Source organism: Chinchilla lanigera, unplaced genomic scaffold (genome assembly GCF_000276665.1).
Source record: "Chinchilla lanigera isolate Chin_1 unplaced genomic scaffold, ChiLan1.0 scaffold00008, whole genome shotgun sequence".
Lineage (NCBI taxonomy): Eukaryota > Metazoa > Chordata > Mammalia > Rodentia > Chinchillidae > Chinchilla > Chinchilla lanigera.
The window spans coordinates 36,271,649-36,299,551 of NW_004955409.1; the positions used below are offsets into that span (position 1 = coordinate 36,271,649).

At 49.5% G+C, this 27,903-nt stretch overlaps 3 protein-coding genes across 6 annotated transcripts in view; 1 reads left to right on the plus strand and 2 right to left on the minus strand.

Moving 5' to 3' along the window:
- Nucleotides 1–535: 535 nt before the first annotated feature.
- Nucleotides 536–8,337, minus strand: Dcaf11 (DDB1 and CUL4 associated factor 11). Of its 4 annotated transcripts, none has more exons than XM_005377047.2 (15): nt 8,231–8,335; nt 7,413–7,624; nt 6,488–6,615; nt 5,894–6,021; nt 5,565–5,629; nt 5,167–5,267; nt 4,822–4,968; nt 4,569–4,623; nt 4,173–4,241; nt 3,817–3,874; nt 3,537–3,722; nt 2,908–3,061; nt 2,397–2,549; nt 1,465–1,571; nt 536–1,370 (listed from the first exon to the last, which is right to left on the minus strand). In XM_005377047.2, the coding sequence occupies exons 2-15, from the start codon at nt 7,565–7,567 to the stop codon at nt 1,245–1,247; spliced, it is 1,632 nt and encodes a 543-aa protein (XP_005377104.1). In that variant the 5' UTR covers nt 7,568–7,624; nt 8,231–8,335; the 3' UTR covers nt 536–1,244. The 4 variants fall into 4 exon arrangements, with proteins under 4 accessions (XP_005377104.1, XP_005377106.1, XP_005377105.1 ...); XM_005377049.2 differs by lacking the exon at nt 8,231–8,335 and adding an exon at nt 8,039–8,224; XM_005377048.2 differs by lacking the exon at nt 8,231–8,335 and adding an exon at nt 7,883–8,030.
- A 10-nt stretch (nt 8,338–8,347) lies between these two features.
- The window catches only part of Nrl (neural retina leucine zipper), a 33,829-nt gene continuing 14,273 nt past the window's right edge, over nt 8,348–27,903 (plus strand). The window contains exon 1 of the mRNA XM_013510412.1: nt 8,348–8,430. The gene's annotated coding sequence lies outside the window, so the exon portion shown is untranslated. The remainder of the gene's footprint in view (nt 8,431–27,903) is intronic.
- On the minus strand, nt 16,754–25,113 carry Pck2 (phosphoenolpyruvate carboxykinase 2 (mitochondrial)). Its single transcript, XM_005377053.2, has 10 exons — nt 25,085–25,113; nt 22,617–22,862; nt 21,987–22,171; nt 21,697–21,900; nt 21,141–21,328; nt 20,682–20,844; nt 20,116–20,334; nt 17,995–18,132; nt 17,618–17,713; nt 16,754–17,374 (listed from the first exon to the last, which is right to left on the minus strand). Exons 1-10 carry the CDS (start codon nt 25,111–25,113, stop codon nt 16,920–16,922), a joined length of 1,923 nt encoding a protein of 640 aa, XP_005377110.1. The 3' UTR covers nt 16,754–16,919.

Sequence of the window (27,903 nt, forward strand, 5' to 3'; positions counted from 1 at the left end):
ACAGGCTGTGGGGAAAGTTCTAGTCAGAGCAGGGTGTGAATCCCATCCGCTCCTGACCTTTGTTCAGTTTGCTCTGGGGCCAGAGGTTCTGAGCGGGAGGCAGCTGGACGGGACACTGCAGGCCAGGTTCTCTGGCCCTGTGTGAAGCCACCTCTTCAGTCTTACAAGCACCTCTTGTGAACACTGGAGCTGCTCCAGAGCAGAGGAGGTGCCGGCATTCGTAGGCTCTAATAGAAAACATGTTTGCCCTCCATGTGCACATGCAGGACAATTTCTGAGCATGGTGAGGGAGAGCCTATTGCAAAACTCAATTAATAAATGAATTTATGGGCCGGGGATGTAGCTCAGAGACACAAGCACCTGCCTGGCAAGCACAAGGTCCTGAGTTCGATTTCTGGTACCAAAAAAGATGTTAGTACTTTTTTTTCATCTTGAAATATAAAAAGGAAACCTGCAGACTTCATGAGAACTATTTTCTTGAAGTAAGAGGACAAAAGATCTCAGACAGGAAAAACAGTGAGACAGGGACACTAAGCCAGGTTCCCACAGAGAGTTTATTGAGGGAGCCAACGCCAGTGAGAGGACAAGGGAGTCCTACTTCAACCTCTGCCCTTGAAGCTACTGGCCTCCAGCATGACAGGAGCCTCTGGGAAGCTAGGACCTGGCCTGTGTGGTGCCACACACAGCTTTGCAGACTCCTGCCCTTCACAGCACAGCCTGTCCAACCCCAGTGATCCAGGCATGGTAATGGGAGACCTTATCCCCACCCCAGGAGGGTGGTGAGGAGATACCTCTACTCACCCTGCCCTTCCTCAAGGCCTCAGAAAGCAAGGCCAGGACACTTAGCCCTCTGATGGGCCAATCTAATCCTCAGTGTGACAACCTGGTCACTCAGACCTGACCTCAGGTGTCTACTCTAGGAGCCAACACCTCACATACAAACATGATTAAAAACACTCAGGATAGTTCTCTTGCTGGCAGAGGCCACACCTGAGATAATGGCAGTCCTGCCAGACCCGGGTCAGAGATAGGGACCCAAGCAGAGCGGGTGTGAATGCATGAGGAAACTAGTCAGCCCACGGAGTGGATCCTCCAGGGCTCATCTGGGGCCCAGAGCTTGGGCTGCTGTTTCATGCCATCCAGTGCCAGTGACTCCTCCACATGTTCCCCAGAAAGGAAAGCGGGGAGGAGCCAGAGAACTTGGTGAGAGGTTCACCCTGTAATAGACTAAAGGTCAGAAGGGTCTACTGGGGTGAGGAAAAGGCCGTAGAGGGGCGGGTGGGGGGACTGGAGCATTCCTCAGACTCTGGCATGTCATCCTGGAAGTACTCAGCCTGGCGGTACTGCCACAGACGCAGGCTCCCGTCCCACTGCAGGGCAGAAGGTGGCAAGTGTCAGGGGGTACTGCCCCTTCCCAGGTCCAAGCCCCACAGACACACTGGACCCAAACAATCTGAAGCTCACCGAACTGCTGACAATCTTCTCTTCAAAGGGGTGCCAGCTGACATCACGCACACAGGCCTTGTGGTTGGTCAGCTTCTTCACAATGTGGCCACTGAGCAGGTCATACACTGTCCAGGAAAGGCCCGAGTGGAGAGGGGCTGCCACAGCGCCTCCCGACCACGCCTCAGCTGCCTGAGTGGCACCACTGCCCTGCCTCTCGGGCAACTCCCCACTTTCCCAATGGGGCAAAGCTCAACCCAGAGACTGGTATTCGTTTTCTTTCCTGTTCCTTTATCTACCTTGGGGTGAGGACATGGTGTACTACAGTGTGGGTATCCCTGACGCTTTATTAAAATTCAGAGGCCTACGGTTAAGAAAATGCAGTGTCTTTCAAGTTTTTAGCAAGATATGGAAGGCAGCAAAAGTGAACCCCGGGCTGTCTGCATGCGTGTGCACCTGCGGCTCCTTGTGGGGACAGGGTACATCTCTCTTTCGCAGCCTGGGTCTCTGTCTGAGTAGCTGCTTAGGTGCAGCGTGCTGGCAGGTCCTTCTGTCTACAGCTCTGCTCGTGTTTCTGTATGTGCACTCCTCCTGCTCCAGTGACTGTGCTTCCTTTCTTACTCAATGCTGTCTTTTTGTGTCATTCTCTTTGCCTCTGTTCCCTCCTACCTTTCATCTGCAAACCCTTTCCTAGACTGTCTAAAAAACAAAACCAACTATATTTTTGGTAGTCTATTGTATTTACTGACTAGAATCCTATGTTCCTTTTCTTATTTTAAAGTGCTCATAAATGGAAAGTTTTTCCTTTCTCTGTTTAAGCCTTTCTTGCTCCTAGCAAAATAAAATTGCACATGTAATTCTCATTAAGCTTTTTAAGGTGGTCACTGTGGTTATAGGGGGAAAATCCAAGTAACATCCTGCCCTTTCTGAGGCCCAACTGTCAAAATCCTTACCAACCACTTTGCCAGTGGAGCAGCCACTGTAAATGAACTGCTGGCCCGTACTGTGCGTAGGGGAGAATCGGCAGCGGATGAGGGTGTGCAGCACCCCATGGCCCCGGTAGGTCATCAAGGAACTGTCCCCTGGGAGCTTCAGCTTCCGCCAGGCTGGTAAAGATGTACAGAGAGCCAAGATTAAGGAGCCTGCTTCTGGACTGTCCTGTCCCCACAGCCCTTAGCAAAAGACTCAGGATCAATTGCCTTTCTAAACTTAACTAATGACTCTTTTGCTATCCTAGAGTTGGCAGTCACCAGTGCAGTCCTGCGGTCATAATACTAAAACATTTTTGTACTGGTTCAGTAAATAAAGGGTTAATGCCTGGACAAGCAGGTTGTGGGAGGGCTCCAGGATTCCCAGGCTACAGATAAATTCAAGGTGCCCATGCCAGGTCCTATCAGTGATAAGGTATTTTAACTACTACCCCGACCCTCAATCTCCAGATCTCAGTTCTACTTCCACTCTCACCTTTTTTGGGCACCTGCTGCCAGCGATAGTCCCACGTTTGCTGTGTGGCAGCGTGGCGTGAGGCTTCCATGCCCTCTCGGCTAGAAAAGCGTCGGATATCCCAGAGCTTGATGGTCTGGTCTTTGGAGTTGGAGATGAGATACCGAGCATCGCCCTACAAATCCGAAGAACAATGGAGCACCAGAATGTGCCAGTGTCAGTGCCAGTCAGTCTGGTCCCCTCGCTCTAGCTGTAGGCTGAGAACTCAAGTCCTCTGACTTTCCTTACCTCCTGCTTCTTCTAAGTAAGCTTGCCTTTGATGCTCTGCTTCAGACCCCACCCTCAGATAGACGTTCCCTTCTCTGCCCACACACTGGCTGGGTCTCCTGTTCTGTCCTGATTACACTGTCATTGACTACTCTGGACAAGCAGGAGGACCACAGACTACATTTCTTATAAAGAAAGCTTGCCCTGCTGCTTAAGGAGTGGGAGGAGGGAGCTCGTGTTTCTCGGCTTAAGCCCCTTTCCTAAGCTCTTAACACCCTGGCTAATGAGAAGTTTATCAAGTTCTCACACCAGTATACTTTCATGCCCTCCTGGGAAACCAGGACCTTTGCAGCCTGGCTGTGCAGTCCTGCCTTCTTGCCCACCTTGCTGTCAATGAAGGTGATGCCATCCTGGTGGCCAGCCAGTGCACCCACAGGCTTTGGGTCATCCTCCCGCATGGTGCGTCGATCCCACACCTTGCAGATGGCATCATCTCCCCCAGAAAACAGGATTTGGGAGCTTATATCAGCAAAGGCCACTGCATTCACATCATCCTCATGAGATTCAATCTAGGGGAGAAGGAAGGCAGTACACTTAAGATTTCTTTGTCTTAAAATAGCCCAAAGAGCAGGACACAGAGATGCTAACTCTCAAGAGGAATACCTGCAGGGTGCGTCGGTTTTGTTCTCGGTCAAAAACATACAGGCAGCCATCATTGGCCCTGAAAGGGAAGGGATAAGGACTGAGCTGACCACTACTATGTATGGTCTGGAGAGTCCTGCTGAGGTGCCCTTCTGAGGTGCAAGGAAAAGAGTTATTTAGCTTTGTCTTCAAAGAGGCCTGTGACCTGCCACCTTATGCTCAGGAAATGGTAAAGAAGAGGTAAAGCAGTCCATAAACCGTGACTTTGGAGAAGGCTCTTCTCCACAGCTAACAGTGTAGTCTCTGTGATGGCAAAACTGATCTCCGGCAGAACTTCTATCTCATCAACCAAGGGAGAAATCCCCCTAAAGACTCACCCTCCTAGTACTTCTCGTCCATCTGAGGAGACAGCAATGGAGAATACAGCAAAGCGACGCTCATCTGGCCTGAAGAGATCAAAGGAGCTGTGTTAAGTGGATTTCTCTTCCACATTGAATATAATGAAGATTATAAAGCAGAGGACAAAAGGGGCCTGACAGCCTATCCTAGAGTGCAGATCACCTCATTAAGAACTCATAAATAATCCTGCAGCTATCTATTTTACTCTGGTCCTCTAGCAGAAAGGACAGATGGTTCCCTTCCAGGAATCCACATAGAGAACTTGCAGCCAATATACTTTTCCCCCTGAGTGGGAGCCCCAGTTCAAGAGGTTCGCTCCTGCAGAGCCTTGCTTGAGAAGTTTCTGATGAGTATGGTACACAGGAAGCCAATACCTTAGATCCAGGGCAGTGTGTGTGTCTCCTTCCCCGTAGATGTTGCATATATGAACTAGGAGAAGCAAGACAAACAAGAAGCTTTCATGAATTGAGAAAGACAGTGGAAGGAGAGATAGAACAAAGGGCAAGGATATCAAGGAACCTTGGGAGTATTTTTCAGGACAAGGCATGGAATTTTGGCTTAGAGAAGGGGACATGGAGACATCAGGTCCCAGCCCAAAGAGACAACGAACACTGGGTGCATACTCACTGTAATCAGACCAGCTGGAATACAGGAAGTGGCTGCCATCAGGGGTGAAGGCCACATCCAGGACACTCCAGCCTACATCCCGGGCCTTGATGCTCTTGAATTTGTGGAAGCGGCCATACCGGCAGTCATACAGTCTGATTGTCTGGTCTGTGTAATCAGGGATCAGGCAGAATTATGAAACACCCTCCTTTCATTCAGTGTATTTGTGGAGTCTTACCTTTATTATGGGAAACATGAGCTAGCTAACCATCCCTAAGCCAGGCTCTGAGCTTCTGGCCTGGCCTCAGACAAGGGGAGTTTTTCTTCTTCTATGGAAAGGCAGTTTATAGGACCAGAGTCTGGTACCTTGGCAAGCAGACATGAAGATTTGACCATCTTTGCTGTAGATGCCACAGAAAGCCTTCTGAGAGTAGGTATCAGTGAAGCCCAGGTCATTGGGCAAGAAGCTGGCAAAACAGGAGGAGAGTGGGGGTAAGGGGTGTCAGAATGAGAACTCCAGTTAGCAGGGTGGAATGCCAGCACAGGGACACTCTTCCCTTTTGGCTTTGTGTAGAATACTGTCTTTTGTCTATTCCACCATCTTCTAAATTTCTACACCTTTCTGATTGTACACTCTCAAAGCTTTAGCCCCCTTTAACCTAACCTGACTATCACGGAGGACCCTTTAGCACCTACCCCTTCTAAGTTCAGGAGATAAGACCTATCTGGCCCTTAAGAGTCTCTCCGCCGAGCCCCATACTCACTGAGACATCACTCGAGACTGTTCTCCAAGGGAGAAGCTTCCCCGATGGCAGAGGCCCCGTTCTCTCTAAATGGAAGGGATTGGGAATATTGCTAGCAGAAACAGAGGGCCACTTCCGGCACAACAAGCCCCCAACTCCACAGGGAACTGCTCTCGTTACAGAAATGGACGCCACACATCATAGTCTGTCCCACGCACTCTGTGCCAACTCAGGTTGGCTAACTCTCCAGCCCCAGAACTTGAGGATTCCTTGGAAAGTTTTTCCTTTTTTCTGGGGCTGTCAGAGCTTCTGGCTGCCTCAGCAGGCCCGCTGGAGGAGAAGAGGCCTACCTGATACAACATTCGAGGAAAGCTGTGCTCCTGGGCTGCCCGCCTAATCCCTAGCCGTCCTGTGGCCAACTCCACTTGCGTCTTGATCTCATTACATTCCAGCTCCTGGGTGTCGGGGGTTGCGTCCACTGTGAGTACCAAAAGAAGTTTCACCCAAATCTTCCACTCCACAGACAATCGATACACTCTGCCCAAGCCTATCCAGTATGGCTGGATATTTTGGGACTATGAACACTTCTCTCATTCCCTCAATTATCTCATCTTCTTTCAACTTAAACTATTTTTATTTTATTTTTGTTTTTAGAGACAGGGTCTCATTATGTAGTTTAGGCTGGCCTTGAACTCACTAGGTAGCCCAGGCTGGCCTCTAACTCACAGTGATCCTCCTGTCTCAGCCTCCCAAGTGCTGGTATTACAGACATGCGCCACCACCCCTGGCTAACTTAACCTATTTTAGAAAATTTTTTATTTGTACATATTTGCAGCACATAATGGTTACATTCATTGTGGTCAACTCAACACGTTACTCATCAGAACAACAACAGAAAAAGGGTTTCCAGTGAAAGTTTTCCAACATTAATGTTTTGGTCTTACCAGGTGGGTTGTATCGATCCCCAAGACGGCCATCCCAGGCACTGTCATGCTCTTCCTCCGAGTCCGAGAGGGCCTGGATGAGTTGTAAATTTGCTGCACCTCCTCCCTGCACCAACCTCACTTGGCCTCTGCGGAGAGACTCCCCATTACAGAGGGACCCCTTCCCACAAACTAAGCAAATTCAGAGTCAATGGTTAACTGGCTCTTGGACCATTTGTATTCACTTTCACATCTGAAACTGATTAGACCATAGTTTTTAATTTTATTCTCCCATAAGTTATGGTCAGAAACCATTCTGTACTCTCAGAGCAAGAGCAGAGAACCCCAACATGCTTGTGGAGGTGGAATTGCTAAGCTGACTTCCCAGCAATCTAAAAATTCTGGGCATCTCCTTCTGAGCCTCTGCTGGAGGAATCCAGCATAGAAAATATCTGCAAGGATTCTCCAGCTTATCTTCTCCTCACGGAACCATACACAAAGAAACAACACCAGCGGCACCCTTTTCAAATCAATTCCTGGTGGTCACTCCCTTCAAGGCATTCTTTCTTCAAGAATAGGGTTACAGTTAGGTCAATTTCAACTTGTTTTACAAGGAAATAAGTTCACAGGGCCTCGTATCACATTTCAAGTGCTTCACCCCCTCAACTCTTTTCTTTACCCCTCCCATCGCTCCTTTTCCACCAGGCCTTCTTTCTTTTACTTATCAAAAAGGCTACATTTGTGTAGTTATAGCCAGAGAGGCTCCCAAGCAGCTCACTCTTAACTGGGTATGGACCTGAGCGCCGCGAGAGCCCAGCAGGGAAAGGCTGTTCTGTTTGGTCAGACAGTGTTCTGCGCTACTTCGAGTCCTGTAACTTTCCTGCCTTAACTTGAAATCAAGGGACTGTGGTGACACCTTGTGGAGTCACACCAAAGGGTAAGTTACCTGCGGAGGAGATAGGCCAGTACCTGGGCCAGATCCACATCTTCATCCTCCTCTTCCTCTTCCTCACCCCGACGCAGGCCAGCTCCTCTGCGGGACAAGCCCTCGGAGGGGTCTCCAGACCCGGATCCCGCGCTGCTGCTGTTCCTTGATCCCATCTTCTACTCACAGCATCCTTAGGTCCTGAGCAGGGGCTCCTCCTGTCACTTCTTTGGCTTTGGTGAAAGCAAAGCTTGCTCTAGAAATACTAGGGTCTCTTCAGAAGAGGCGGTAGCTGTCTCTGGGAGGGCAACCCTTCCTAGGGACCGAAATCCCTTCTCTTTAGCCTATGACAAGTCCCAGGGCTTCGGGAACACAAACCTTCCCGGATCTTGTTTAGCAAAGAAAGCAGAATGTAGCAAGCCCGGGGCGCAACTCTAGTGCACCAATGAGAATCTTCCGAAAAAAATACTTGTTTCCTACCCCAAACTCACCTATCAAGGTTTCTCCTCCCTCCCTGGGGGGGAGGTTCCCCGGGAACCTCTCTTGATGACCAATCAACACCTCTCACGGAAGAAAGCGCTTCGGCTTATCTCATCTAACCAATCAGCCGACTTAGGACTCAAAGACCCCCGACACCTCCCCCTTACCGACCAATCAGAGAGCTTTCTTGAGAGAGCCGGCAGCAGAGACAGCCAATGAGGCGAGAATTCGGCCTAACACCCCCTCCTTCTTCGCCTCACGCCCACGTGGTGTGCCGGGGGTGTGTACGCCAAGGAGAGGAAGCGGCGAAACGCCTCCCACTGAAACCGGCGGTTAACACCCCGCGCGGGACCACCCACCAGTCAGGAGTGGCTGCTGGACCCGCAGTAGCGCAAGGCCTTGTTTACAGCGACTGCCGCCGCGGCGTCGGCGAACTGCTCCTCCGTCACGCGCCTCCTTCGTCACGCACCTCCCGGCTTCCCGGCCGACGTCACTCGATGCGCCCGAAGGCCCCGCCCCTTGGCTCGCTCACTGGACGGCTGAGCTCGCTGATTGATAGGTGGGCGGGAGAAAGTGCGTAAGGGACCCGAGGGGAGGAGAAAGTGCAAGCCCGAGGAGGGGTGGTGCACTCCGGGTGGGAGGGCGGAACGCGAACTGACAGCTTCCTTGATCAGAGATAGAGGAACTAGAAGTAATGGCCGAGAGGCGGGGCTGAAAAAGAAACGGTTAGAGGTTTACCACCGACAGGTGTTTTAGCAAGGGATACAATTTGTTGTCGGTCCTAGAGATCGTTTATTTAGCTCTAATTTTTTAAACAATGCCTCAGAGCCTCTGTGCGTGTGTGTGTGTGTGTGTGTGTGTGTGTGTGTGTGTGTGTAGTATTAAGAATCGAACCTAGGGCCTTAACACTGAGCTCTATCCCATTTCTTTTTTAAATTTTGAGATAGGGTGTTACTACATTGCCCAGGAGGGACTCGTACTTTGCATCCTCCTGCCTCGGCCTCTCAGAGTGCTGTGGTTGCAGGCTTGCGCCACCACGCCCTCCCGGAACCTGCGCTTTGATTGATTGATTGATTGATTGATTCCTTTATTCCTTTATTCATTGTTGGTACCGGGAATCCAACTCAGGACCTTGCGCTTGCCCAGCAGGCGCCGTGCCGCTAAGCTATCTCCCCGGCCCGAGCCGCCTCTTCATCCGTCCTCCCACTTCTAGTCTTCTCTCTTCGTTGGCTGACGCTTCAACGGTCCGGTCCCAAGGAGTGTCCGGTGCCTTTGCATCACAGATGGGGACTCAGCTCCACGCGCTCCTTCTGGGTTTAGCTTCTGAAGCCTTGTTTTCCTGGGGTCCGTCTTTTCTAGACCTCGCCTTACGCGCTCAGGCCTTTTTAGACGGTCCCTGGCTTCCCTCCGAATGCCCCGTGGGCCTCTGGGAGCCTTTCCGGGCCGCGGTGCCAGCAGACGCCGCCTGGGCGCGCGGAGATTTGCAGACATACCCTGGAGCCTGCGTCCTCCCGCGCCCCACCCCGGCCGCGGGTCCAGGGTGCGTTGCCCGCCGCCCCAGGGCTGAGTCCAAGGCCGGCACCGCCACGTCTCGGGATCCTTGCCCGGACTGGGGGTGGGGAGGCATGACCTTGCCCGGTCGGTGCAAAGCCCGGGCCTGAGGTCCACGTCACCCGCGAGCCCTGGGCAGAGCCAGGGCGGGGAGGGAGGGGGAGACTGCCGCCGCGGCTTGCCCTAAGGGAAGACGAGGGCGTGGCCGACCCTGGGACGAAGTCGGGGCTTCCTTCGTGGCCCTGCAACATGTAGAGCCGGGCCCTGCTACATGTGGTAGAGCCGGGCCCTGCTTGGTCTCTTGTTCTGCAGTCACCATCTTAAAATTTAGTAATTTTTGCAGCCAGGCGTGGTGGTGCACACCTATAATCCCAGCACTCGGGAGACTGAGGCAGAAGGATCGTTGTGAGTTCGAGACCAGCCTCAACTGCATAGGGAGACTGTCTCAGACAAAAAAAAAAAAGTCTTGGTGACTTTCAAACAAGCGCCTCGTATTTTCATCTCCTGGACTCCACTATTTAGACAGTTGTGATAGTAATGTTTATTGAGACTCTGGGATCTGTGGTTGCAGGCAATCTGGAATCACTTCTTTATTATTTTTTTTTTTATTTTAAAGATAAAAGAACAAAAACATCCTAACACACACATATACTTAGAAAATAACACAAAAACAACACAAGTAATACAGAATCTCAGACAAGGTGATAGAAAATTAACAATGGTTGTTGTATTACATATTGATATCTTCAGTTTGGATACTCAGATAAATATAGACATGTAAGACTGAAAAAATGTGGAACACTTCATGAATTTACATGTCATCTTTGCGCAGGGGCCATGCTAATCTCTATTGTTACAATTTTATTATATATGCTGCCAAAGGGACCACTGGAATCACTTCTTTAAAAGTTGATATTAGCCGGGCATGGTGAAACACATCTGTGATGCCAGCACTGGGGAAACTGAGGCAGGAGGATCTCCATGAGTTCCGGGTTAGCTTGAGGTATGTAGTGAGTTCAAGGCCACCTTGAGCTACATAGCAAGATCCTGTCTCAAAAAACCAAAAGACATTTGGGTGTGGTGGTGCATGCCTATAATCCTAGCAGCACGTGGGAGGGTGAGACAGGAGGACCGCTGTGAGTTCGAGGCTGGCCTGGGCTACATGTTGAGACCTTGTCTAGAAAAACAACAACAACAAAAAACCAAACCAAACCAAACCTGATCTTTACTTCCTTTTTGGCCCTTAAGTTCACTTATTCAAATTCTGTAGATTTTTCCTGGGCTACAAAGTGAGCTCAAGGCCAGCCTGAACTGCATAGTGAGACCCTGTCTCACAAAGACCAAAAAAAAAAAAAAAAAAAGACGACAACAAAAAAATTAATTCTATAGATTTTTTTCCTCCCTTTTTTTGTTTTTTTTTTTTCCAGTACTGGGAATCAAACTCACGACCTTGTGCTCACCAGGCAGGTGCTGTGCCACTGAGCTAAATCTCCAGCCCCCGAATTCTATAGATTTTTAAAAGCTGATTATTTGAAATTATTTTCAGTCATCACAAATTTAACCTAATTTCCTCTCTCTAGTCGATCTGCTGAAGTATCCAGCTGTAACAGCAGTTGGTTCTTAAGAACCTGCTAGTGGCCACCACTGTTTATTGTTTCAAATATACAAACTTCCCAACCTTTTTTTTCTTTTCTTTTTTCTCTTCTTTTCTTTTCTTTTCTTCTTCTCTTTTCTCTTCCTTTCCCTTATTTTTGCCAAGCAAATAATGCCTATAAATGCCTTGCTTATTTACACCTTTGCACCTTTGCAGAATTTCTTATGTGAGAGAATCTTTGTTTTTCTACCAGACTCCTTTCCTCACAGACTTGCAGTTTGAACCAATGGTACCACTACAATATTCTATCATGGACCTGCATAAAGACATTTTTTTTTTTTCTTCCTGAGACAGAGTCTTATTATGCAGTTCAGGCTAGTCTTGAGCTCACTTTGTAGCCCAGGCTGGTCTCGAACTCACAGTGATCCTCCTGCCTCAGCCTCCCAAGTGCTGGGATTACAGGGGTGTGCCACCGCACTTGGCTAAGACATGTTCTGCAATGCCATTATTTTGTTGTTTGTTTCTTGAGACTGGATATGGCTGGGTAGTTCAGGCTGGGCTTGAATTTGAATTTGCAGTGATCCTCCTGTCCCACCCTTCTGAATGCTGGTATTACAGGCGTGTGCCACATGCCCAGCCTGCGTGGCCATTATTGGTAAAAGTGGAACACTGGAAGCAAAATAGATCCAAATGTCCTAAAATACAGGACTGGTTAAATAAATTATGGTTCATATGGTACACACAAGGAAGTACCTGGTAGCTATTAAAATGGCAGAGTAGCCTGGCATGGGATTACATGCCTGTAATCCCAGTACTTGGGAGGCTGATACAGGAGGATGCAAGTTTTAGACGAGTCTGGGCTATGCTACAAAGTGAACTCAAGGCCACCCTCGGGCCGGGGATATAGCTCAGTGAAAAGTGCAAGGTCCTGAGTTTGATTCCTGGTACCAAAAAACAAACAAACAAACAAGTCCAGCCTCAACTGCATAGTGAGACCCTGTCTCAAAAAGGTAAATAAAATAAAATAAAATGGCAAAGTGGACTGAGGTTGTAACTCAGTGATAGAGCGCTTGCTTAACATTTGAGAGGCCCTGGATTCATCCTTAGCATCGGAAAGAAAGGAAAAAAATTGAAGTCTGTTTTTCATTCCTTGGGAAATTGTACAAGCTACATTGTTTTCTTAAGTGGTAGTAGGTAGCCCAGCATGGTGGCACATGCCTGTAATCCCAGCTACTCTGGAGGCTGAGACAGGAAGATCAAAAGTTCAAAGTCAGCCTAAGCAACTTACTGAGAATTTTTCTCAAAATAAGATATAAAGGGCTGGGAATGTAGATCAGTGTGCCCAGTACTAAAAAAATATAAAAACATGCAGGCCCATCATATAATTAAACAATAAAATGAAAGCCTTTCATGAAATGGCAAAGGTGCAGCATGAACAACAAACTATCATTAATATAATTTCATGTTTTTGGTTTTTTGAGACAAGGTCTCACAATGTGGTACAGACTGGCCTTGAACTTGCTTATGGAGCCCAGGCTGGCTTTGAACTCTAGACAATCCTCTTGCCTCAGCCTCTTGAGTGCTGGGATTACAGATGTGTACCACTGCACCAGGTCTGGTTAATTTCAGCACCTAAGGTCCAGAAAAACAAAATAAAACTTAAGTTAAATTCACCTCCTTAATCTAATTTTTTGTTTTTTGTTTTTGAGACAGGGTCTCACTTAGTAGTCCAGGCTGACCTTGAACTCACCATGTAGCCCAAGCTGACCTTGAATTTACAGTGAGCCTCCTTCCTCAGCCTCCCAAGTGCTGGGATTACAGGTGTGCACCACTGCCTGACCTGATTAATTTTTGTATGTAAAAGATTTTTAAACCTGTGAATTTGATTATTTCAGTTGTGTCCTATAATATTTTTGAAATGTTTTTGACCATTTATACTCATACTGGGTGTTCTATTGAAAAAAAAAAATAAAATGACGTTTCGTTTAAAATAATTACAGGTAAGTAATTTTGACATACTCTTGGTCTTCTTCCCTTTCTTGATTTTGAAACTGGCACGTTGCTGAGTCTGTAAAATGTTTTTTGTTTGAGCGGCCTCTACTCGCCCTTGCTACACTTAAAGTCACAACCACAGAGGTTTTCTACTTTCAGCACCTATTTTAGGACCGTTTGTGGTAATTGCTAAGTAAATGTCAGCTAGTTAACTTCTTGTCTGACCTGCTTTTTCCTAGTTCCTGCTCTTGACAATTGCCACTAGAGGGCAGCCTGTACTGGAGGAGAGAAAAGGCCAGGGAAGTTTTTATTTCTAGCTCCTCTCCCACCCCAGCCTGGTGACAGTGTAGAATTGCATGGGACACAAAGTTAGGTCTTCTGAAATGACTAATACTCACGCTTTTTTTTTTTTTTTTCTTTTTAAGACATTTTCTAGCTATGTAGTTCAGCCTGGCCTTGAGCTCACTTTATAGCCCAGGCTGGCCTCAAACTCACAACGATCCTCCTGCCTCAGCCTCCCAAATGCTGGGATTACAGGCGTGGGCCACCATGCCCGGCTTTGTTTTGTTTTTGTGGGTGTTTTTTCTTTTTGTCTTTTTGAGACAGGGTCTCTCTATGCAGTTCAGGCTGGCCTTGAGCTCACTTTGTAGCCCAGGCTGGTCTTGAACTTGCAAGGATCCTCCTGCCTCAGCTTCCTGAGTGCTGGGATTATAGGCGTGTGCCACCATGCCCAGCTTCCCTGCGCATTCAGATGCCAGAAAGATGCCAGGAATTCCATTTCCTGGCCTCTTTCCTAGAAGGATTTATTTCCAAATCTGTTTTTTTCTCTCCTGTATTTTCTGTACATTGCTTATTTCTTTGTTAAACTATAGTCAGCAACACATAAGAGAAGCTTCTAGGGCTTACTGCAATCATAGAGAAATGAGGCAGCAAACATATATTAGGTGGTTATTTGGTGCAAGGCATAAGTGATTACTCCGAGTATTTTATTCCACTGACTTTTTTTTTTGGTACCGGGAATCAAACTCAGGACCTTGCGTGTGCCAGGCAGGTGCTTATGCTGCTGAGCTATCTCCCCAGCTATTCCACTGACTCTTTTAACACTGTGAGGTGAGGCACGTTCCCATTTTACAGATGAAGAAACAGAAGGCATTCCTGGCTTTAGAGTCTGCTGTATGCTTCATGCTTGTGCTGGTATAGTCTCAGTTATCACATGTCCTTTATGAAGCTGGAAATTTGTGTACTTATTCATATTTTAAATTTATTTTTTACTTTACATAAAGTTCGTACATATTTTTAGAGCACTATGCAATGTTTCAATACACGTAAACACTGTGATGTTCAAGTCGAGGTAAACATATATGTCTCATCAGTTATTTCTTTGCGGTGAAAATATTCAAAATTCTTCGGTGTTCTTGAAATACACAGTATTATCTATAGTCGATCTACCATGCAATAGCACCCCAGAACTGACTTCTATTTAACCCTAACTTACTAACACTGGGGAGAAGAACTCCCAACCTGAATGATCTCTGGGATGAGTTCATGTTCTCTAAAATCGAAGAATGAATTTTAGGAACAACGGAAGTTAAGAGCAGAATATGTTTATTGAGGGAAAGTTTCTATGAGAGAGAGAAAGAGAGAGACAGAAGGGAGGCCCGAGTGGGCTGCCCAGGGAACATGTCTTTTCCAGGGAGTTTATACAGCAAAAACATGAGATGAGGTGGGTCTAAGGTGGGGGAAAAAATGGGAAATCACAAGGTAGTCATGAGGTGGTAAGAATTGTTCAGATAAAATTGATTAAATTGGGATCAAATGGGGAAGCCAGTCACCAGCAAGTGGGCATGAATATAAAACAGGGGCTTTTCCTGTAAGGGGTTGGGTCAATGACTCTTCAAGGTGATTGCTACCTATTTAGAATATCAATCCCTGAGGTCCATCCCTAGGGACGTATGTGGGTGTTTAATCTTTTATTTTGAGATCTGGCCCACAGCAGGTATCACCTCTCCATTTGCCAGGTATGGTTTCTTCCCTACAGCATTGCTTTTTTTTTTTTTTTTTTTTTTTTTTTTGGTACTGGGAAAACAACTCAGGACCTTGCATTTGCCAGGAAAGGGCTTATACCGCTGAGCTATATCCCTGCGCCCCCCCTTTTTTTTTTCTCTTTGAGGCAGAGTCTTGCTATGCAGTTCATGCTGGCCTTGAGCTCACTTTGTAGCTCAGGCTGGTCTGGAACACATGACAATCCTCCTGCCTCAGCCTCCCAAGTGCTGGGATTACAGGCGTGTGCCACCATGCCTAGCAGCATTGCTACCTGTTTATCAACCTATTCCTATCCCTACTTCTCCCCAGCTGTATGTTTTTAAGTGCAGTAAACTCCATTGCTGTGACTAGCAGAAGGTCCACCCTGATTCTTCCCTTGAACGTTAGAGCTGGTCATTGGTGTTTTCTATGACATGTGGAGATTTCTCCTCCAGTTTTTTTTCCTCCAGAGAATTTCCCAGTAATTCCATTTGTTGAAGTTTATACTCATCCCGACCCTAACAGGGGAAGTTATCCTGAGCTAATGCCCCTGACTTATGTGGGATCATTGCTCTAGTTTGTTTTCTCTCTAATACTGACTTCAGAGTATAGACTCAGATCTTGCTACTTAAACTGTAGTCTGAGCAGCAGCAGCAGCTATGATGTCTTAACAGAGTTCCCGGGCTCTCGGACTGGCTGAGTTAGATCTACACTTTAACACGATCCTCAAGCGATTTATATGCACTGTTAAATTTGAGAAACATAGAGGAGGTGACTTCTAAGGTTTATAGGTATTTATTGTGTGGCCTTGGACAAATGACCTTTCTGTGTCTGTCTGCTTTTCTTCCACTCCCCTCCCCTTCCTTTTGTCTTTCTTTTGTGGTACTAGGGATTAAACCCTGGGCTTGGTGAGCACTAGGCAAACATACTCATAGTGAGCCATATCCCTAGCCACCCTTTGTTTCTTCAGCTATAAAATGGTACTAGGCCGGGTGTGGTGGTGCATTCCTGTAATCCGAGCACTCAGGAGGCTGAGGCAAAAGGATCACTGAGAGTTTGAGGCCAACCTGGGCTACATAGTGAGTTCAAGGCCAGACTGGACTGCATAGTGAGACCCTGTTTCCATTAAAAAAAAAAAAGAAAGAAAGAAAAAAGAAATGGTACCTCCTTCCAAGTATTACTTTGTAATGTGCTTGGAACAGTGCCTGGTACACAGAAGGTGCTATACAAGTGTGACCTGTCTTAATATCCAGTGTTTTCACAAATACTTTGTAACTCGCAGTTCCATGTCAGAAAGGGGAAGAATAGGTTTGGGAACCAATAATGGGAAGGACTTTCACTGGGGATTGGGTTGTACAGGCTTCTGCATGTTATTTATTTATTATTTTGTCTTTTTGAGACAGGGTCTCACTATGCAGTTCAGGCTGGCCTTGAGTTCACTTAGTAGCCCACGCTGGTCTCAAACTCGCCATGATCCTCCTGCCTCAGCCTCCCGAATGCTGGGATTACAGGTGGGTACCACTATGCCCGGACTTTTACATGTTAAGATCATGAATTTTAACCATGTACTAAGCAGCTTGCTGAGGTTCCCACCTTTTGAAGACCTCAGGACACAGACAAGGTCGTGCCTTCCCCCAGCAGTTCTTACTTATGTAACCCAGTGGCGGGACTTGTTTGGAGGGAAGCCTATGAGAAAAGGCGGGAAAGGAAAACAGCACAAATGTCGTATAAAATAAACGAGCATGTCTTTTTAGACACTGTGTGGGAGGGTCCTCAGCTTGGTCTCATGGCACTGAGATGTCAATATGGAATAGCTCATACTTTCTGCAAGGCGGGGGCTCCCTATTCCAGATGGGGGTGCTGCCTTGCAGGCCTGGAGCCTAGCAGGGTCACATTCGACGCACCCGTTCCTCCAGGGCCTCCAGCTCAGCCAGCACCTCCTTGGGCAGATCCTGGTTGACTTGCTCTGTCAGGTAGGTCCGAATGTCACGAACCTCCTGTTCCCAGAAGTCCTTGGGGAGTGAGAACAGCTGTGTGATGTCTATGGCTCCAAGACCACTGAGATTCAGGGCTCCTTCTTTTGGTACTAGCCCGATGGGTGTCTCTTGGGTACTGTCCTCCCCCTCTAACCGCCGACAGATCCAATCCAGCACCCGAGCGTTTTCCCCAAAGCCTGGCCACAGGAAGCGGCCTGCTTCATCACGTCGGAACCAATTGACATGGAAGATTCGGGGCAACCGGGCCCCCTTGCGTCTCTCCATGCTCAGCCAGTGTTCCAAGTACTGCCCAAAGTTGTAGCCAAAAAAGGGCCGCATGGCAAATGGGTCATGCATGATGGTCTTGCCTAGGGCAAAGGAGAGGATAGGTAAGGAATTTTCTTCCCTTCAAGGGAAGGGCACCCTGCTTCCTGCTGGAGGAAGTAGTGAAAGGTTCACAGTCTGGAATAGCCTCAGGAAAGATGAAGAGATGGGTGGGGGGAGGTACAGTGGGAAGAGGTGGGGCCACTAAAGACTCCAGGAACAAGAGGTGAACAAGAAAGTCTGGCTCACGAAGGGAGCGAGGAGGTGACTTGGGAAGCCAGGCTCACCTTTGTGTTCAGCCGCAGCAGTAGACTCAGAGCGCATGGCACTCCCGATGAACACCCCATGACGCCAGTTGAAGGCCTCATACACCAGGGGCACTCCTAGGACGCCAATGCACAGGGTCACAGGCAGCCCTTCTCACTGACCCTCACCCCGTCCTTTGTGATCTTGATTCCTGGTCTCTGTCTCCTAGCACCTTAGCTATCCCAGCAGACCCCATTCCTCTCCAAATTCTGCTTTCACCAGGGAAGAACTCAGAAGACAGACAGCTGGAGCTGAAAATCCAGGCTGAGGCTCCCTGAGTGTTAAGTACAGGAGGCTCGTGGGCCCTAATATAGCGCTAGGCCTTTTACCAGCAGGGCATGGAACCCACGTTGTTTACCTTTGGGTCTGCGGCCTCCAAAGATGATGGCGTCAATGGGAACACCTTCTGGGTCCTCCCAGGCTGGGTCCATGATGGGGCACTGGCGAGCCGGGGCGCAAAAGCGAGAGTTGGGATGTGCACAGGGCTCCTTGTCACCTGGCAAAGGAAATACAAACACTGTCACTTTCAAGGTGACATCCACTCCCAACACCCACGTACACGTGTGCACATTCTTGCACAATTTCCTTTGTGCCTCATCAGCTACCTATAACCTCCAGTGGTGAGGACAGGGAGAGGGGACCCAGGACATCTCCCCCACCAAGGTCAGGTTATTTATCTGTGACAGTGCTGTGAGAGAAGAACGGGAGAGGAACTGGGTTTGGCAAAGTACTAATGTGCATGCCAAGCTACCGGCACTTGGCATTGACTAGGTAGGGCCCATGGAAATGCTTTTAGATGGTGGCATATGGTAATCATAATTCTTCCCCTAGAATCTATTTACTTACAGAATTATTTCTCAAACCTAAAGCAATAATTGAGAATGTCAGTTCAGTATTTCAGATAGTTGGCTTTCCATCGGCAAGTCAGGGAAGATAGAATCTCTTGAGCTATTGAAATGCAAATAACTAACAGAATCTGCTGCGGGTGGCAGGCACACCTTTAATCCCAGCACTCAAGGCTGAGGTAGGAGGATCTCCATGAGTTGAAGGCCAGCCTGAACTACAGAGCAGAGACCTTGTCTCAAAAAACAAAACAAAATAAAAACAAACAGAAAACCCCAAACAAACAAATAAACCTAATAGAATTTTTGTGATTCCCTGGGCCAGGCCTAGACCCTAATGGAGCAGCGCTTGAGGAACTGAGCAGATATAACCTGAGGAGTGCAGGTCACATGACACCTTTGGGTGCTCTGAAGAGGGCAGAGACTAAGTCAGTGGCACCCGTGTGAGGCACCACTGAGAGGAGCCTGAGAGAGCACAGTACCTTTTCCACCGCAGGCTGCCAGTCAGACCTGGAGAGTGAGGATCTGTGGAGCCAGTACTCCTACCCCTACCGGTCCCTGTCCCTGCCTCTCTTATCAGAGAAGAGCTAACCTTCCTTAGCAACCAGTGTAGGACCCTAGCACAGAGTCTTTATCATTCTGCGAACTGAAGCTGGGCACAAGATGCCCTAGTTGTACCCCTGAATTCAGAGATAATGAAAGGGTTGGGGAAGCTGCCTGTTGGGGAAGATTAAGGTTTCTTGGGCTTCCCAGTTGGGTGGGCAAGCTGAGGGGGGCTTAATGATGGTGTTAGAGAAAATGAAGGGTGATTAGACAAGGAGGGTGACTGCTAGGGCCAGCCTGGCAAACTCAAATACAGGCTTTGGCAACCACAAGGCCACTCTTCCTGCCATGCTATGTTTTGCTTCTACCCCTCAGCCTCCGGGCTCTCTGACTGCAATTGTGGAAGACATGGAAAGCCAAAGGTCCAGAGTCCATGACTGGGGGAGGCGCGTGGCCCAAGGCATCTGGTTAATGACAGAACTGAGAAACCAGCTTCTGGGGAAGACTAAAGTGCTGGTCTGACATAGCATGGAAGAAACACTAAGGAGTGTGTGTTGCGGGAACAGGGAGGGGTGAAGGTAGGGACACTGGCCTTTAGACAGTGGCTATTATCCGAAGAAGTGGGGGGCAAATGGCAGGAGAAGGAGGCAGCCTTCCTCTTTCCCATGAGTCAAACTCTGTGAATTGTGCTTTGAGCCTAATTGTTTCTGGGACAATTTTCAAAAGTCCTTCTTTCTCTCTTTTTAAAAAAATCCAGTTTATATTTATTATTGCAAATTTGCTATGTATTCAGCAGTGTGTTAAACCCCTTGTATACATCACTTAATTTAATCCTCCAACAGTCTTATGCAGTGAGTACTGTCATAACTACCTCTATTCAACTGGTGAGGGAGCTGAGGGGAGGTTAAATAATTCAGCCAAATCCCCAAACCATGGGTTGGGGCACAAGCTGAGATTCTGCCTGGGGTTGAAAACTACAAACATTTATAACTTCATTACAGTTCATTTTTCAGTGGCCCAGGAGATGGCTGGGGGTCATAGAGAAGGCTTTTCCATCATTAAGGTGCTGAGCCTGGGAGTCCCACCCCACATACCAGGTTTCCAGGGTTTTCCCAGCCAGGAGGTTACAGTGACGCCAGGTGGAAGAGGCTGGTCAATGCCCTCCCAGTACACACCGCCGTCGCTGGTCTCAGCAACGTTGGTAAAAAGAGTATTACTCTGGACTGTAGCCATGGCATTGGGATTGGTGGTGGCAGAGGTACCAGGAGCTACCCCAAAGAACCCATTCTCGGGGTTGATGGCCCGCAGTCGACCTGTCAGGAGGAGAAGCGAATGAAAGGGATCAGCCGGAAAAAGTTGTGAGGTGAGGCTTAATGGGGACTACCCTGCATTCTATCTGAGAGTTCTGTCTGAGTTCTATCTGAGAGCTGACCGGGGAAGGCTTTGTCTGGTAGGGCTGCTTATTATTATTATTTTTTTTTTGGTACTGGGAACTGAACTCAGGACCTTGCGCTTGCCAGGCAGGCGCTGTGCCGCTGAGCTATATCCCCAGCCCTGGTAGGGCTGTTTAGCAAAAGGTTCCCAACTGCAAAGCTCACCATGAACGTTAATGGGATCCGGTAAGAGCTAGAACTGATAGTGTGATCGCAGGGTCCCTCACCTTCACTGTCAAACCTCATCCAGGCAATGTCGTCCCCTACACACTCCACTTTCCAGCCTGGCAGTGCAGGCCGCATCATGGCCAGGTTTGTCTTGCCACAGGCACTAGGAAAGGCAGCTGCTACATAGTGCTTCTTCCCTGCAGGGTTGGTGATACCCAGGATCTGTGTGTTGGGGACAAAGAGAACAGGAGGTCACTGAAGGTCAGGGTGTGATCTGTGTAAGGAAGGACAGGGATTCACATGGGTGCCATTGTTTATTCACTAAGCAGATGTACTGCTTTGCCCTCAGGCCTGAGCTAGCAGCATTTAGCAGCTAGGGGCAAAAACTTTGGACTTTCGGGCAGAGTCCATGCGTAACAGCTTGGCACCTGGCAGGAAGGAGGCAAAAGTGAGGCGAATGGCCAGGCCCTGCCCCTGCCCCGCCCCCCACAGCTGCCCAGTTCCCTCCGGGCCCTCACCAGCATGTGCTCCGCCAGCCAGCCCTCATCCCTGGCCAGGCGAGAGGCGATGCGCAGGGCAAAGCACTTCTTGCCCAGCAAGGAGTTGCCACCATAGCCGCTGCCGAAGGAGACGATCTCCCGCTGGTCAGGCACATGGCCAATCAGGGTTTTCTCTGGGTTGCATGGCCACAGGCTCACTGGCTCCCCTGGGGACAATGGGTCACTCTGGCAGTAGCATCAGGAAGTGGGGTGTCAGGGCCAGAGGGATCAGGATTGGCAGGAGACACTTGGGAGCAGTGGCAGTGCCCAGGAGTGGCTAAAGCACTCCTTGCCTTTTGCTACCCGTCAGCTCCCATGCCTTTATCAGACATGAAGACTGACTTTCTCAATCTTGTGCAAACTGTTCGCCAAACACGCTCACCCTCAGCCCAGAGTGCTGCCCTGGGATTTGGGCTTCAGCTTTCACAGGATACGGGCTCTGAGGGTGTGTGGATGACTTGGAGGGTATGACTTGTAGTTGCCTCTGAGTGCGAGAAAGCTTCTGTATCCTCCCCTGGGCAAGGCAGGCACTCACCTTGTCCAGTCAGGGGCTGACCAACAGAGTGAAGGCACTTGACGAAGTCCCCATCTCCCAGGGCCTGGAGCACAGGTGTCCCCAGCCGAGTCATAATACGCATGCTCGCCACCACATAGGCTGAGTCAGTGAGCTGTACTCCAATGCGGGACAGTGGTGAGCCCACGGGACCCATGCTGAATGGGAGTACGTACATGGTCCGTCCTGAGGAGGAAAGTGTCACCCGGATGATGGGTTCCAAACTGGTCATCCCTTCAGCACCCCTGCCCCTGTGTCCCTGCCCTGGTTACCCTGCATGCAGCCCGGGAACCTGTCATCCACAGCTTGCTGGAACTCAGCTGGGGACATCCAGTTGCCCAGCTGCCCACGGGCCCCACCAGCTGGGAGGGGCACTGTGTCCCGCTGAGAAGGAGTAACAATCACTGTCTTGCTCTCTACTCGTGCCACGTCCTTGGGGTCTGTGCGGGCCAGCCAGCTGCGGGAGAGGCACTGTCAGAAAGATGGTGGCCAGCAGGTCTCCTCCATCCTCAGACACACTTTACAAGTCCATTTTTGACTCTAGTTTTTGGTTTTTTTTTTGTCTTTTTTGAGACAGGGTCTCGCTATGCAGTTCAGGCTGGCCTTGAGCTCACTTTGTAGCCCAGGCTAGCCTCGAACTCGCAAGGATCCTCCTGCCTCAGCCTCCCAAGTGCTGGGATTACAGGTGTGCACCACCATGCCTGGCTAGTTATTTTGTTTATCTCAGCTTCTCATTTAATATGAAAATCCCAGTTCCTAAGGGATTTTCCCTGAAAGCTTCTAATGTTGCTCTTTCCAGCAGGATGGTCTAGTTAAATATGAGTCCGTCCCGTCTTGCTAACCCCAAAGTGACCTCATTCCAAACTGTGCCCATCTGGTAGATGGCTGGTCTCAGGGCTTACCAGTTATTATACTTGGTGAGCTTTCGGATGAGGCCTTGATGTTGCAGCAGGGTCAATATGGCAGTGTTCTCAGCCTCAGTCCCATCACAGATATGGATGGCCTCTGGCTGGCAGAGGCGGGCACTGCGCTCCACAAAGTCTCGAACTCCAGCTGGCAGCTGGTTCAGATCTCCACTGAGCACACGCAGGGTCTGGATGCTGCGGCATGATGACCAGCACCAGGGGCTCAGCCCCTGCCAGCTAAGCCTGGAAGAGAAGAAACAAACAGGGAGGGGATCAGCCAGTTGCTATCATGGAGCACAGACAAAAGGTGGTGGTGTGAACAGAGTGCCTGGGCCTCTGTGGAGAGCGCTAAAGCGTGTCTAGGCGCAGGTACTATAAGAGCAGGTTGGAGCTGGTGCGCAGGACGGGATCAGGATAAATGCATGCTGTGGTCTTTATGGGACTTAATGAGGGTGTCCTGCTCAGCAAGAGATAGGTACAGCCAAAGGAGCATAAAGGGACCCAGCTGGCTGTGGCAGTATACAACACAGGCACACTGATATTTTGGCAAGTGAAGTCTATGCCCATGTTTCACTACGCCTGCTCTGTTTAGATGAGCAAATGCTCTTGGGCCCAAGTGTCAAGGAATTGTGTTGGGGTAAAAGCTTCATGCATCTGGTGTTTAAAGCCTCATCCGTGTTCTTTCCATTCACATGTATAGTTTTTATACATTGAAATGGCAGCTGTTTTTATTTTTTCTTCTGGTGTGAATGTTGTAGGACTGTGAAAGCCTCAACAGTGCTCTTCCAGTGCCAAGTTTCTAGATTAGGGCTCTTGCACAGAGACAGGGGCGTGAGCCAGGCACTCCTATAATCTCAGCACTCAGGAGGCAGAGGCAGGAGGATGGTTGTGAGTTGGAGGCCAGACTGGGCTACAAAGTGAGCTCAAGGCCAGCCTGAACTGCATAGTGAGACACTGTCTCAAAAAATACAAAAAAAAAAAAAAAAAGAAGAAGAAAAAACAGACAGGGCCTGGATGTTGGGGTTCCAGGCACTAGAGCTGCTGCCACCCACCTGGGTCAACGCTTGCATAAAGTGTTCCCCCTAGATGGATGTTTTTGAACTATGTGAAAGGGGACCACTGCGGAATGAGTAACACGGGCTGGGGTTCATGCCAGGATTCCTAGGAGGGCAGGGCCCCTTTATTGTCTGTCTTGCCCCTTGGCAAGAGAGCAGCAGGGTCTGCTCTGATTGGCCTGGACCCAGGGTGGAATGACCCAGAGGGCCAAAGACCAAGAGAGATTAATTATCCTTCTCGCATGCCACAGCTTTACCCCCCAGAAACCCAGATAGCAGGGTGGTGAGCACATGCTTGCCATGGCCTGCTTTCTTTTTTAGTGTATGTGCTGCCGAAGCAAGCACCCATGGCCTGCCGTCTTACACCCCGCATGGCTAGAGAGCTCTGGGTGTTGTTGGTAGAGTGGAACATCAGACTAGAAAAAGCCCAGACTCAGAGCCATATCTTTGGGGAAGGGAGACCATGGATGTTAGTGCTTGGGCTGTGCTGTGGTGGGATCGGAGGTAGTTTCCAGGATCAGAGCAGGACATATGCCCAGGGTGGCCCATGGGCGGAGAAGGAGGGCTCCTGGGATCTGGGTCTGTTCTTGCCTGGGAGTTTTCCCTGGGACTAATTTCAAAGGCACAGTCTTGAGGAGAACTCTCCTTCCAGAGCCTGCGTCTTTGCTGAGTCCCCACACCACCCTTTAGTAGCCCAAGTAGGACCGTCTTTCTGTTTCTTAGAGACCACTCACGTGGACTGGCCAAATCGAACAGGCTGTGGGACAGAGATGCTTAATTAAGACTCTGGGATAAAAGCCGGGGAGGAGGAAGGCTGCATAAGGGGAGCGCTGACAGGTAGGACAAGCCTGCGGATTCAGGAGGGGACAGAGGAAGAAACCAGCCGTGTAAGAATGGAAGGCAACGGTCCCCTACGCCCATCTAACTCCCTCTCTCCCCGGCTCCGGGTCCCTCAGGCTGTGCTGGGCTTCTAGCCAGGTTCCAGTCGGGGTTAGGCCAAGAATGGATGTTTACCTTTTACCTTCTTTAGGGATCTCTGTGTTCAGAGCCCCAGGGGCGCACGTCCCATGGGTCCTGGGCCCTACAGCTTTTCATACCACCCCAGGAGGTGGGCTAAGACCTCGTCAGGGTTGTGAAAGCGTTAAGTCCGGGAAGAAGAGACGGATACGCGGGGACACGGCCGAGGGCGAAGGCGGAGGAAGTCCTGAGAGTGGCAGACTGCACGGCGCGCGCCGACAAGCGAGGCAGGAGGGGGAGGAGCGCACGGCCACGACTAGACCTCGCGCGGCACGCACTGGCCGCCGGGCTGGGATGCGCAGACTCTCGCCCTGTCTACCTCCTGGGATGGGAACCAGGCAGAGCCAGCCCCGAGGGCGCGAGCACGGCGGAAAGTGCGGGTGGGTCACTCACCGCAGGCCGGGGCGGTACACAGCAGCCATGGCACCTGGGCGGGGGCTGCGGGGTGGCCGCAGGAACCCAGCAGAGTCGGGGAGGCAAGGAAGGCGGGGAAGCGAGCGGGAGCGGAGGCTGGGCTGCAGGCGCTTAAAAAGTGGCAGGCAGGCTCAGGGCGGAACCCAGCCCGGCTGTCTCCGCCTGTCGGCAGGCGCGCTCCCCGCTCCTGGGCTCCACACCCCTGGCCTGCACAGCCCCGCCCCAGCGCCTCTTCCTAACCCCCAAACCCACCTCTCCCATTGGAGGCCGGGGGCCGCCCCTGGCCCCGCCCACGGAGAGAGACCACGCCCACTTCGAGGCCCCGCCCTCTGCTCCGCCACGCTGCTCCGCACATGATGTAACTTTGAGGACTCTTGCTCCCGGAGATAGCGACGACGACGGAGAGTCACAGAGAAGCAAACAAGTTGAGGATGAATGGGGAGGCTAGTGGCAGGAGCCACAGGGGTTAGACGTCTATAAGGTAGGGGGATGAGCATGGCCTTTCTAGTTCTCAGGGACTGGACACTCCCAGCCCCAGGCCTTGCTGTTCTCCAAGGTCCCAACTCAAGTGTCCTTTAGTCTCCAATTGCGGAAAGCCCTTGTTTCCCTTTCTGCCTTCCTAGGAAATGATAGGGATCTCTGCACCAGGGGCCCTACCTTGGTCCTCTGATCTACCACACCAAATGCCAAAGGACCTCAGACTGTACGTGTTCGTGGTGGTGGGCACATGCTCAGCATTCTCTCTCTTCTACAAGCGTAGCCCTGGTTTCCTCCGGGGAACCATTGCCTCAGTGTGGGTAGTCAGATCGGTCTGGCCTCCTCTTGGAGCAGGCTGTCAGCCTGGCCAGTCTGTGTGTGCCTTGCTCTGGCTGCAGCAATCAGGAATGTTCAGGCATGGACATGAGATCTCGCTCTGGGACTTTCCTGTAAACTTTGGAAATGAGCTCTCCCTCTGATGGGCTTATTAAGCTGATAGACTATAAGCTTGACCCTGCAAAGTGGGAGCCTGCCCCAGACAGCAGGAGGAAGCAGGGTAGAGGAATGGAACATAATGGATTCCTGATTTAAATTGTGGGAATTAATAAATTTACGCTCTTTTTTTGTGTGTGTGTCTTCCTGAGACAGGGTCTCACTATGCAGTTCAGGCTGGTCTTGAACTCACTTTGTAGCCCAGGCTGTCCTCAAGCTCACAACAATCCTCCTGCCTCAGCCTCCCCAGTGCTAGGATTACAGGCGTGCACCATCATATAGGCTCTTAAATTTACGCTCTTGCTCAAGCTAATTTCAAATGGATTTCTGCCACTCACAATAGAAATAATCTTGGTTCTCAGATGCGGCTGAGTTCTATCCTGGAACAAAGTGACAAAAGGAGAGCTGGCTGCCAGCCGTGGGCTTGCAGCTGGTCCCCAACCCTCCCCACGCAGACTCCAGCCTGCATTGCTCCATTTGTATTTTGGATCTCTCCTCACTAGTTCCTGTATCCCAACTCTGCTCACACCCACTCTGTTGACTCTTGGCTACTCTCAGCATGGTGAACCTTAGCATCTTGTTCATAATCCTACACCTGTTCCTATGGTTGTGATTCCCTGCCTCAGTGAATGACACCACCATCTAGTCATCTGCCTAGAGGGAACCTGAACCTATCTATCTATCTATCTATCTCTCATCTATTGTGTATATATATATATATATTTCTGTTGTTTGAGACAGGGTCTCACTATGTAGTTCAGGCTGGTGTTGAACTCACTGTGTAGCCCAGGCTCGCCTCAAACTCATGGGGCTCCTCCTGCCTCAGCCTCTTGAGTGTTGTTGGGATTATAGGCGTGTGACACCATGCCAGCTACAAGACTGTTATTTTTGTTAGACATCAGAACCTTTGGATTTGTTTTTCAAAATTATCTCTCAAATCTGTGCCTAACCCCAATAGTTATTGCCGTAACCCAGAGTTTATCTCTCACCTGAATGTAGGTAATGGCTTCTAAGGCACTTCTTGTGCCACCCATCCTCTCTCCCTCTATGAAGTCACATCCCCCCTGTGCTATAAAAGTTCAGTTTGGTTCTAAGAGACAGGAATAATGTTTGTGGTATGAGTAGTAGGTGCCAGGCTCTGCATTAGCAGTTGTATGTGCACGATCTCATTCTAGTTCACAGTGACTCATTTTATAGGTGTGGACGCTGAAGCTCTGCGAAGTTCAGTTATTTGCTCAAAGTTACAGATCTGGTTGTCAGGGGAGATGGAATTTGAATCTAGATCTTTCTGACTCTTACTCTACCAGCAATCCCCCAATCCCATACTGTCCCTTTGACATCATTTTAAAAATCTAGATCATATCACTCTGGGGTTTACATTTTTATTTTAATTAGTCAATTAATTAAGTTTTGAAGACAAGTTCTCACTCTGTATTCCAACTCACTACGTAGCTCAGGTTGGCTTTGAATTTGCAGTGATCCTCCTGCCTCAGCCCCCTGAGTCCTCTTATCACATGGAATCTTCTGTCTTTCATAATCTGGCTCCTATTTATCCAGTGTTACCACTTCACCCTCCCTACCTGCCTTCTTTTCTCTTACACAGAGAGAAGGACCCAGATTTTAGTTATTTTTATCACACCTCCTAGCAGTATCTGAACTAAAATAGTTACTTAGTAAATGTTAGTGGAATGAAAGAACTAATGACCCCATGTTTCTGAATGCTTCTTCTCACCGTTACGGGAGACCGAACAAGGGGCCTAGTGAGGCTTCCCTTGTATTGCTGATGCCTCCTTTTCTGCCACACGGTTTTTTTTTTTTTTTTTTTTTTT